At 36.3% G+C, this 12857-nt stretch overlaps 3 protein-coding genes across 3 annotated transcripts; 2 read left to right on the top strand and 1 right to left on the bottom strand.

Annotated features, from left to right (window-relative positions):
• Nucleotides 1–4226: 4226 nt before the first annotated feature.
• Nucleotides 4227–7058, top strand: HELRODRAFT_172700 (hypothetical protein; the record flags this gene model as incomplete). The annotated part of the gene is made up of 3 exons (XM_009019359.1): nucleotides 4227–4505; nucleotides 6103–6695; nucleotides 6842–7058. The coding sequence occupies 3 exons, from the start codon at nucleotides 4227–4229 to the stop codon at nucleotides 7056–7058; spliced, it is 1089 nt and encodes a 362-aa protein (XP_009017607.1).
• Nucleotides 7059–7844: 786 nt separating this feature from the next.
• HELRODRAFT_172699 (hypothetical protein) lies at nucleotides 7845–8764 on the top strand (the record flags this gene model as incomplete). Its single annotated transcript, XM_009019358.1, has 3 exons — nucleotides 7845–7947; nucleotides 8017–8191; nucleotides 8506–8764. The coding sequence occupies 3 exons, from the start codon at nucleotides 7845–7847 to the stop codon at nucleotides 8762–8764; spliced, it is 537 nt and encodes a 178-aa protein (XP_009017606.1).
• A 2045-nt stretch (nucleotides 8765–10809) lies between these two features.
• Nucleotides 10810–12690, bottom strand: HELRODRAFT_172698 (hypothetical protein; the record flags this gene model as incomplete). The annotated part of the gene is made up of 1 exon (XM_009019357.1): nucleotides 10810–12690. One exon carries the CDS (start codon nucleotides 12688–12690, stop codon nucleotides 10810–10812), a length of 1881 nt encoding a protein of 626 aa, XP_009017605.1.
• Nucleotides 12691–12857: the final 167 nt, after the last annotated feature.

Below are 12857 nucleotides of genomic sequence, written 5' to 3'. Positions count from 1 at the left end.
CACACACACACACACACACACACACACACACACACACACACACACACACACACACACACACACACACATATATATATATATATATATATATATATATATATATATATATATATATATATATATATATATATATATGTGTGTGTGTGTGTGTGTGTGTGTGTGTGTGTGTGTGTGTGTGTGTGTGTGTGTGTGTGTGTGTATATATGTTTGTATGTCAGGAGAGAACATACAAAGGTTGTTCGTAGGTAGGCACGTAAAGCGAGTTGACGTGAAAACCACTTCTGAATGATTTTAATTTGTTTGCACACTGCAGTCAGTCAAGAAAAATACGTAATTACGTAGTCTGTTTAAAAAAACAATAATTTTGAACGTAGCATAAAAATAAAAACAGCATGAATAACGAATTTTTAAATTATTTCGTGTGGTGTGGTGTTAGAGTGCGTTGAATGAATCACACGTTCTATATGGTAAAATCCTTTTAATTTGAAATTTTATTTTGGAATACGTGCTGAGAAATAATAATAACATATAATGAACTGCGCATTAACGATGATCGTCTGGTACAAGTTAACAGTCATCTATCGGCTGGCGATTTAATTTGAAACTGACTTAATTTCTTAGAAAGGTGATGACTTTTGTTTAGCTGGATTTTGAATAAAATTTTAAATTTCAGTGTCATTTACATTTTCCCAATTCCAAATAGATAGGAAATGATTTAAAACATAAAATTTTGAATTTACCGAAATTAATTCAAAATCTATCAGAAGGGACATTGAAATTATACGAAAAATTTTTTCAGCACGCATATACCAGCAATAATTAATAGTAAAAATTATTTAAATTTGTCGTTCTTAATAATGCAGTTCTGGCAAAGACACAACTGTTTACAAAATGTTTTTGCTTATTATTTTCGATCGAACATTTGTGCAGCTAGGTATGTAACGTCCCCGCCAAGCCACCTAGCGTTAGTATATCTGACCCGCATGCCCCACGACGTTCATGATAAGTCGATTCGATGATGAGTAACGGACAGACAGACCAGCCCGCGACAACAGAGTGGGAAATGACACACCCCGTCTGAGCTAACTTGCTGATCAAACAAATCTAACGAAGTTTAACAGTAACTTTATTAAATAAACATTTATAAAATATGGGAAAAATTAATCCAAACACACGTACAAGGAACAGACTATATTCTAAAAATTTTACCGAAATATTTAACAGTAACTAATGTATAAATTATCTTTTCATGTTTTTTAGATTAAAAAATACATCGATTAAAATTTAACAGTTATTTAATACACGTGTGATTTTTTAATTTTAATTTAACTTAAGAGTTCAGTAGTGATATTGCAATGAGGAAAGAGACTCGATCCCGCCATGCAGTGACCGCATTTGAACGCAAAAGAAGTCTTCGTATGCAGTGGCCAATTTCACACACATTCACGCATGATGAACGTTCATGATAACATGACCTTCAAACATTTTCACCTTCTGAATTTATTAAACTTAAATGTTGAGAATACAACAGCATGTAACGTTACAACAGTTTGCTCACGTACGTAAGATTTGTTGCTGGTGATTTAAAGGGAAATTTTAACAAATGTTTTATGCATACATACATACATATATACATACATACATACATACACATATACATATATACATACATACACACACACATATATACATACATACATACATACATACATACATACATACATACATACATACATACATACATACATACATACATAGATACATACATACATACATACATGCGTCGTGGCTGATTTTTGCACCATCTGCTTTTTTGTCTTCAGACGCGGCCACGGCGACCCTTCAAGCTAAAATGCTGCCTGACAATAGGGTATTGGAAAACCACCTGAGGGTTAAAATGTTTAATTATTGGTGTTCCATATATGGCTACATAATTGACGCCTGATCCATTCTTGGATAGTTCAAATGTTCGAACGGTAAAGCAGAATGTTTCGCCTCAAGGTGAAAGGTTGAAAAAAAAGTTCAGAGGATTCAACAATACGCCACAAACATCGTATATGAATACATGCTAAACGACGCATTACAAACGAAGTATGCGATATGCGGGAGTCTTTTTGTCATATTTTGTCATATTCAAACCCGGTTACTGCGAAACAGTTTCAGGTGACCTTAACCACTAGCCCATCAAGATAAAGCCAGATTGATGGCTGTAAAGAGCGAAATCGAAATTCCTAGCACCGCGTGTAGTACTAGACTGAAAAATGCATCCATCAGAGTAAGTCTTTGTCGTAGACTTAAATTGCCGGTGATTTCTGGATACAGGGTTTTATGGGGTACCGACGCTTTTCCATTGGGCCATCATAGTCTGTCGTGCAGATTGGGTTCTGGCAGACAGACACGACATACGGCTATGAATGATTACCTATGTAGAATTTTTCAGATAGCTAACATACCCACCGTAAAAGAACCTGCAGGCCTAGTTTCTAAAAGTAATTACAGACCAGATGGTTACACTCTAAGTCTCGTGGTTGTTGTTTGACGTAGGATGTGACGTTCCCCATGCGCAAGCCAAAAGGTATATAACCTACGCATTTGTTGAATCTGGTTCGGCTGCATTTAAAGCTGCAGATTTTAGAAATAATGAATATAAAGATTTAAATGACAATACAAAACGTTTTTTGCCAACATGTATTAAAACGTTTGAATCCATTGATAAAGAAAAATAATTTTTTATTGATAATATAAGCTCAAAAATAGTTGAAATATCTTGCGATCCAAATGATGAGATTTATATACAATAAAATGTTTCTCTATTGTTACAAATATATAATGCTTTCAGCATTTTAAAAAATATAGCCAAATACCCTTCTATACGAGACCCATAAACTAGCATTAACAAGCGAGTTGGGACAAAATGATGGTTTTTATAACTGTTGTTTTTTAAACGTGGGCTCATACATACATGCATATAATGTTCATTTTTTCATACATACATACATACATACATACATACATACATACATACATACATACATACATACATACATACATACATACATACATACATACATACATACATACATACATACATGCATGCATACAATTTTGCAGCCGCAACAGGTGGGTGTCGGCGTCAGTGGTGGGGCAGAGGGAGCGGTACATGCAGTGAGACGATTTTTGGATGGCATGTGTGATGGCCAGTGTTTGCTCAAATTGGATTTCTCGAGCGTTTTTAATACTCTAAGACGCGACCATATGTTGAACTGCACCAAATCCATTCTGCTGGAGATTTTCAATTTTTGTTATGCAGTGAGACGATTTTTGGATGGCATGCGTGATGGCCAGTGTTTGGTCAAATTGGATTTCTCCAGCGCTTTTAATACTCTAAGACACGACCATATGTTGAACTGCACCAAATCCATTCTGCCGAAGATTTTCAATTTTTGTTATTCGGCTTATGACTTGTCTTCTTTCCTGTCCTTCGGCAACACTAGGATCCTGTCAGCTAAGGGTGTTCAGCAGGGAGATCCTCTGGGTTCCTTCTTTTTGCACTCTCTGTTGACCCACTAATTAAAACGCTAAAATCCAAATTCATTGTTGCTTACCTAGACGACATTTCATTGGGAGGTGATGTCGAGTCCGTTTTGAACGACCTTAATACTATTATAAATTCATAAATTAACATAGGCTTAAAACTTAATTTTGAAAAATGCGAGTTGTATATGAACAAACCTATTACACTTAACCTTAAATATCCAATTAAAATTCTTGAAAAAAACAAGATTGATTTTCTACTAGGCTTAATAATTTTTCCTGGTGAAAGCCAAAACATATCCATAGCTAAAAAATTTGAAAACTAAACTTATCACCCAAAGGCTAAATATCATCAATAGACGTGATGCAATAGTCCTTTTATTACAAGCTGCATTTTTGCCTCGTCTTGTTTATTTTTTGAGAACATCCCCTCTGTTGGATGTTTCGATCTTCAATAGTTTTGACGATCATCTCCGTGACGCATTCCAGTCCATCTTCAACATAACACTCGATCAAAAAAATTGGTTGCAGGGGACGCTGCCTATATGTGTTGGTGGTCTGGGTTTGGGTTCCGCGGCTGAGCTACACCTTCTGCCTTTTTGGCTTCTGCTGCTGCCACGGTGGCCCTCCAAGATCCGATGTTGCCGAGGGATGGGATTTATGTCGATAACTTCAGAATGCAAGTATACGACATGTGGCGCGCTACCAACGGAGATGTGGTTGCGTTCGATCGCCACTGGATCGCCCCCTGTCTTAATAGATCAGTTGATCGATGGCTGCAACTGAATAGCTCTACTTTTGACAAGGCTAGAATCATGGCTGTCAAAAGCGAGTTGGGCTCCACCTGGTTGAGAGCGCTACCCAACACCTCCTGCGGCACTAGATTGGATGACTCTTGTGTTCGCGTGAGCCTGGATTTGAGACTCGAAGCCCAGATCGTCACCGAATACGAATGTGCATGTGGGGCAAGGGTTGATGAATTTGGATACCATAGCCTTACTAAACCATCTTAGGGGTGTTCCACGGATTCCATAATAATTTAACTTTTCCATCAAAATGCTGTGGTCGATGCAGTCAAAGGCTTTTGACAGATCGATGCAAGTTCCAACGACAAAGTTTTTATTTTCTGCAGCTACTCCCAATTTTACGGATCAACTCCACGATTGCCAACTCTGTTGAGTGTTTATCACGGAAGCCAAATTGAGAGTCTGAAATTATGTTATACTTTTGAAGAAAATTGACAATTCTTTTGTACATCAATTTTTCCATAATTTTTGAAAAGGCCGGTAGTAACGCTACAGGTCGATAGTTGGTTATATCGGTATTACCTGTCTGCTTTGCTATTGGAATTACTTTTGCCACTTTGAAACATTGAGGAAATATGCCTGTCGCAAATGAAAAATTTACCAGATAGCTCAAAATTTGAGCTGTTGAGTTGATTGTGGAAATAACAATTTTTGAAGGAATGTCATCAACACCACTTGAATATTTTGGTCGTAAACTTTTTGCCGTCTCGACAACTTCTTCAAATGAGGTATCAAGACAAAAAAAGGAATTTGAAAGTTTATGGTGCATTATTTGCTTCCATTCAGAATTTTTCGTAAAATCTTTCATCAAATTTGGAGCTAGGCTTATGAAGTGTTTGTTAAGTGCATCTTCAGGATTGACTAAAACCTGTTCATCTGAGGTTAGTAACTTTTCATTTTTATCATCTTTACTTTTATTTATTATTTTTAAAATATTCGACCACGTTTTTTAGCTGTTATTTTTTGTTCGTTGAAACATACATACATACATACATACATACATACATACATACATACATACATACATACATACATACATACATACATACATACATACATACATACATACATACATACATACATACATACATACATACATACATACATACATACATACATACATACATACATACATACATACATACATACATACATACATACATACATACATACATACATACATACATACATACATACATACATACATACATACATACATACATACATACATACATACATACATACATACATACATACATACATACATACATACATACATACATACATACATACATACATACATACATACATACATACATACATACATACATACATACATACATACATACATACATACATACATACATACATACATACATACATACATACATACATACATACATACATACATACATACATACATACATACATACATACATACATACATACATACATACATACATACATACATACATACATACATACATACATACATACATACATACATACATACATACATACATACATACATACATACATACATACATACATACATACATACAATACCTCAATTTTATAATCACATTTTCGGTCATATCTCCCTTACTTTCATAGCCAAAATTTCCTACTTTGTTTCCATTTCACATATGTTTCCAACATTTCATCATTTCATTGCCACATTTTGGCTGTATTCTTCAGTCTTTCTGGTTTGTTTCGACACCTGGTTTTAAGCCCCTCATCTTCGTTGCGGCCCCTTGCTCAGCCTGCTATTATAATCCGCCCTTACAATACCCCACATGTCTCTGAGCCAAAATTCAAAAGACAATTGCTCACTCGATGTCTTATCTGTTATAAACATTTCTGTTCACGCCCTGACGGAACCCTTGTAATACATGGAGGCAAAACCAAATGCTCGGAATTAGCCGGCTCTCTTATGAAACCTCTTGCTGCGAATAAAAGGAAATTATTGGGTAATCATTTGGTAAATGTGTTGGCCAAGATTGCTGTCTCGCCATCGGGACCCAAAGTCAATTTAGCGGATAATTTTTTCAGGAAATCTGCTAACTTTAAGCTATACGACCACATCCCAAAACATACTAGATTAAAATTTGGTCAGTTGTTATGTAAACAGCTCAAAGAAATTTGGGAAAAACCAAATCTACAAATAGTTTGGTTTAGGCTGTTATTTCTGCCAGTCATAATTTTGAGGAAAAGCCTACGTGGCGGCAAACGCCATAGTCCGGTGACGATTGTTAACCAAAAAATTGATGAGTTCTTCAACTGCCCGGTAGAAAAAATGGCGGAATATTTGGAGCCAATTATTAATATTGGGAAAGTAAAATCGTCCAAGTCAAAGTTAATTTCCTCAGTAAAATCTAAAATTGAAAAAGGCAAAGTGAGGAAGCTATGCAGTTATTTTCTTCAACCGACTCGATGGCTCCTGCTTCCGAAGATACTGTAAACTCCCTAATTGAGAAACACCCAAAGACACCGATTGACAGAGCTTCAAGTCCTCCTAAAAAAAGACTCGGGTGTTTCGGTTACATCTTAACAAATTTTTGCATGCTTGAGATGCTTGAGGTCGTTTCTAAAAGGCACTTCGGGTGGCAGAGACGGCCTAACCCCCAAACATTTGAAAGATGTGATTTTTTCAAAAAACGATTTATGATTCTCTGGATCTCATCAATGGCATTACCGCCTTCATTAATTTGCCTTTAAATGGCGACTGCCCTGCCGAGGTTGCACCTTACCTTTTCGGGGGAAGACTATTAGCGCTTTTTAAAAAGGATGGCGGTATATGACCAATTGCTGTCGGCTGCCTATGGAGACGTCTCGCTGTAAAATTTGCACTGGCAAAAATCAAAGACAAGGTTTTGCCAATTTTTCAACCACAGCAGGTTGGGGTGGGAGTAAATGGCCAGCTGAAGGGGCAGTTCATTTTGTACAAAGGTTTACGGACCATATGAGAGATGGCAAATGTTTGTTGAATTTAGATTTTTAAAACGCCTTCAATTCACTCAGACGTGATCATATATTGAAGTGCGTAAAGTCATCTCTTCCTGAAATCTATAAATTCTGCCGGTCGGCCTATGACTCTACTTCTGTGTTAAATTTTTCCGGTTTTGACATTCAATCAGCCGAGGGAATTTAGCAGGATGACCCCTTAGGCCTACTGTTGTTTTTTATGTAAATTGACAGTTTGGTTAAGTCTTTAAAATCAGGGTTGGTGATTGCATATCTAGATGACATTTCGTTGGGGGGAAACATTAATTCGGTCCTGGATGATATGAACCATATATCAGATAAAGGAGCCAGTATCGGACTCAAATTAAACTATAGTAAGAGTGAAATATTTACTAACTCATCTACAAAAATTAATACAGCACATAAAATCAAAAAACTTTTATAAAACGATATAGAATTTTTAGGGTCAGTTATTTTTCAGGGTGAAACTCAAAACAACTTTTGGTCGACAAAATTAAAAAAATTCAAATTTGTTTTAGAATGGCTAGCCATTATTTCAAAGCACGATGCATTGACGCTTTTGTTGCAGACGGCTTACCTACCCCGGATGTCGTATTTTTTGATAACGTGTCCAGGCCCGGAGGTCTCAATTCTAGAAAACTTCGATAAAACGTACGTGATGGTTTTGAAAATATTTTCAACATTTTCCTAGATGATAAGGGTTGGCTGCAGGCAATTTTGCCCCTGTCCACAGGCGGTCTAGGCCTAGGATCCGTGGCTGAGCTGGCACTTTCTGTTTTTTTGGCCTCAGCCGCTGCCACGGTATATCCATTCAAGATATGCTGCTGCCAACCGATAAAGTGTATGTTGATAACGTTAGAACAAAGGTATACATAGGGTGGAAAGCTGCTTTTGGAAGAGACGTTGACATAAATATTGTGCTGCAAAAAGAATGGCACGTATCATCAGTGAATAGCTTAATTGATCGACTATCCTTGCTCTCCAACTCAATGCATGATAAAGTTAGGATCATGGCAGTTCGGAGTGAGTTGGTCGCAGCACAGCCTGTGGTACCAGAATGGATGATGCCGCTGTTCGTGAGAGTTTTGAATTGAGATTGAGGCTGTCCCTGGTCACGGAGTATGATAGAGAGTGTGGTGCAAGGGTGGAATCACTGGGTTACCATAGAATATTTTTTTAGGTTGGAATCAGGAAGGCAAGCCCGACACTTTGCAATGAATGATATTTTAGTCAAAGTTTTTCAAAAAGCTGCTATTCCGGTAATAAAGGAGCCAGCAGGACTGCTTGAAAATAGTAACTACACACCTGACGGATACACAGTGGTTTCTTGGGCCCAAGGACGCTCCTTGGCGTGGGACGTAACTTTTCCCTACACAATGGCCGAAAGATATTGGTTTCACGTCAACAGAGGCTGGGACCGACGCGATAAAAGCGTCTGACAAAAAAACAATAAAATATGCCACTTTAAATGATAGCACCAAAATGTTTACACCAGTATGCATTGAAACATTTGGCCCAACTGATGGGCAAACCCATACATTCATCAATCAGTTAATAGCAAAAGTTGTCAAGATTTACGTCTATCCGGAGAATAAACGTTACATAAAACAATACATTTCAATATTATTACAAAGATTTAATGCATTTTGTATTATGGAGGGAGCAACAACGTACCTTTCTGTGCAGGAACCCCGAACATAAATAAACACTGGAACCTGAAATTGATTTTAGCTCCCTCATAACTTTTATCAACAAGGGAACCATACATACATACATATCTATACATGTATGCACAGTACGTACATACATACATGTATTTATGATTTGTCATGAAGATTTATGGAACTCTATATGTATGCGCATGTGCAGGCACATTAAATTTTTTGTTAATTATACTTTTGATAGCGACTCTAAGAGTTTTTATTTTGGTGCTATATAAATGATTCTTAATAATACATACATACGTACGTATGTTTTAAAATACATACATACATGCCTAGAATACACATATTGTACACATATATACGTACAGGGATACATAAACGCAATTTGTACATCTATATATTTTACAATATTTTATTGTCTGATAAATTCATAAATTTTTTAATGAAACAACAAAAAAGTAATAAAATGATAATAAATAATCAATAAAAGTAATGATTAATAAAATAATTACGATAGAAAATCCAAATTTTTTCATGTATCTGCACTGCAATTGAATTGTTGTGCTTTGAAACTGTCGTCGAACACACAAACACACACACCACAAACACACACACACCACACACACACACACACCAAAACAAATAAAATAATAACCCAAACCAAACCCAGCACTTCAATGTCGGGACGGTATGCCTCAACTATAACACCATCACCATCTCGCCACTATAATTTACAATCACTTATCATAATTAATTATCTATTGTTGTACAAATGTATAACTCAATTTTTACAAATGTAGATTTTCTGATCCGAATAATAAAATTGAGAATTAAAATAAATTGTTTCGTTAGTTATTATTAATCCTGCAAGTTAATAATGTTTGACTCAAGTGCTTTCATTATAGGCAATGAATGACGATATATTGATATTGTTGATGTTAATGGTTGCAAGTTCTTTCAGTGGGACGGTTATTTATGAAAGTATCTGAAAATTTTCTCTTTTTTTTGATGTCAGTGAGTTAGTGAGCGGCAAGGTAGTGAAATGGTTAAAAGACACACACATACACACACACACACACACACACACACACACACACACACACACACACACACATACACACACACACACACATTGCAGATTTCACCGCAAAACATTCAAGGCGTTTTCAACCTTACACCGTCAGGCCGCGAACGTGGTACACACAATTTGATTTCGACAGATTTTTATAAAAATAATTTAAAAGATTTTTTTTATTTCATGATTTTGTTTAACCGAAAATTGTGAAAGATTTTTTGCATTATAAAATAAATAGAAGCCTTGTCAATTATAAATAAACTAAGCAATTAAATAGATATCTCGATGGAACATTCAAGTGCATTAATGCAATTCATTAAATTATGAATTAAAAAACACAGCACGCACCAGGAAGCGGTTGAGATTGAATTGAAAAGAATAACTCTTGTCGTTACTACAAACACGTATAACCTCAGTTACAAAATTATATTTAACTCATTTCTTAACTGCCATGTTATCATCTTCGTGAATGTTTACAATATTGCTGAATTTGTATCAAATAATGCTCCTAGAATGGTAATTTAATATTGCATCTGTTTGTTCGGATGGTGTTAATGGTGCTGGCAATAGTATCAGTTGTGGTAGCGGTAGAAGTGGCAGTAAAAGTGGCAGTAGAAGTAGTAGTAGAAGTGGCAGTAGAAGTGGTAGTAGAAGTAGCAGTAAAAACTTCCGTTGTAGTAATGGTAGGAGTAAAAGTAATATTAGTACAACTACTAGTAGTAGAGAAAATTATTTTATCAACACACTAATTGATATTAACAGCACCATAGCAGCAATTTTTTAATTGAACGCGGGCCGCCTCTTCAAGCAAATTATTTTCTGCGTCAACGTAATTAAGTTGGGCTGCAACGGGGCGATTATCATAATCATTTTTCTGAGTATTATTATTATTGTTGTTCTTTTTGTTGTTGTTATTGTTGTTATTGTTGTTGTTGTTATTGTTGTTGTTGTTATTATTATCATTACCATAATTGTTGCTGTTATGAATTAAACACGAGATAACACTGGTTGCGTTGTCGTAATGGTCGTCGCCAGCTTCGTCGTGCCTGGTGACCTCTTCATCGGAGTGGCTTCTGAAGTTGCTACTCTCGCCCATCGTATTCAAGTCATTGTTGTTGTTGATGATGTTGTTGTTGATGTTGTCGTTGTTGATGTTGTTAATGTTGTCGTTGTTGATGTTGTTGTTAACATTGTTGCTAGTTTCATCGTTGGCGGTAGTGTTGGTCTTTTTGAATTTAATATTAATGATATCCACAACCTCATAGGCATGTTCTCTCACATCACGTTTCTTATTAACTTTGTCCAAAATTTCCTCATCAATTATATTGTCTTTTGTGTTTTTCCTGTCTTCCAGACCAGCGACGTTGGTGGGCGTTGCGATCTCAGCCAAAGCAGCATTTGCACCCACGCTTCTGTCAGCATTACCAATTGTATCTTTAATGGTAACTTTCGAGTTATTTGAATCGCAGTGAATTTTTCTTTGGGGTACGATTGGTTGGTCGGTTTTCTGGATGCTGATGTCTTTGTTTTTGTCGCTGGATGTTGCCAACCACTGTTCATCGATTGTTGAGTATATATTTTCAACGTTGTCTGTGTTGGGTTCTGGTTGTCTGGTCTCTTCGTTGTTGTTGATGTCGTTTTTTGTTTTGTTAGTTGTCTCAATGTGAGTTTCATTGTTAGTGTCGTTGTTGTTGTTAATGTTTTCATTTGAAACATTGCGGTTGTTACTGTCATTTTTGTTGTTATCAGTACTGCAGTTGTTGTTGGTAGATGGTGGAGGATGTTTTATTACTTGCGAATAGAGTTGTAATACATTAAGATTTTCATAATTGCATCCATTCTGAAAAACTTTGTTGTGGCATATGTTGCTGTTGATGATGTTGATGTCATTGCTTGCACTACGGTTGATGATGTTGATGTTATGATTTGTTATATTGTCTGTTGTGTTAAAGTTATCGTTAATGTTATCAATGTTGTTTATATTTTTGTTTGAATTTCTATCCGCGGTTGAATGAATGATGTCGTCGGTTGGGCTGCTACGTCCTTCATTGATGATTTGGTTAGTGTTAGGGCAGAAATCATTATTATTGTGACTGATGTTAGTGAGGTTGGTTTCCTTCTCTATGAAGTAAGTTATGACTTTAGTTATGTTTGCCTTGTCCTTATTGTGGTTGTCCGTGGAAATGCAGCATGGATCATGACCATCAGCGGAGTTGGGGAGTTCTCTGTTGTACGTGTGCATATTTTGATCGTCAAGTAAAATGTTTGAATAATGCGTGCTACTGACATCTTGAATGATTTTGCTGTTAAAACATGTTTCAACGTTGTCATCATTGTAGCCATCGAGAGGTTTATTGTCTAACCGGCTGTGGAAGATTTCAAACGAAGCTGCACTGGGACTGTAGAGGTTGACGTCGCTATTGTCATAACTCTTCTTTTTCTTCTCGTGGTTGCTGACGAGTTCGTTGTTGACGTCATCGATGGACGAATAAATATCACTATCGTCCAGTTGCCAGTTTCTCTCCAATGTATGAAGTCCTGCAGTGAATGCAGCGTCGTTCCCGTCGTTCAGATCCTCGATCCTGTCGTAGTTGTGGTTGTCTTTCCTTTCGGCAGTCGTCGCCATTTTGTAAACTAACAAAATTTGTTTGTTCTTCTTATTAGTTTTAAACAAATAACAGATTGTTTAGCATAATAAATAGTTTCATCAGTGGCGCAGCCTGAAATATTCATGGAGTTGAATTTAAAATTAAGAAAAAATTGACCGCCTCAATTTAAGGCTTATTCTACATG

Source organism: Helobdella robusta, assembly GCF_000326865.2.
Source record: "Helobdella robusta unplaced genomic scaffold HELROscaffold_24, whole genome shotgun sequence".
NCBI lineage: Eukaryota > Metazoa > Annelida > Clitellata > Rhynchobdellida > Glossiphoniidae > Helobdella > Helobdella robusta.
The sequence above is the reverse complement of the archived record's forward strand: the minus strand, read 5'-3'. Positions and strand labels throughout refer to the sequence as shown.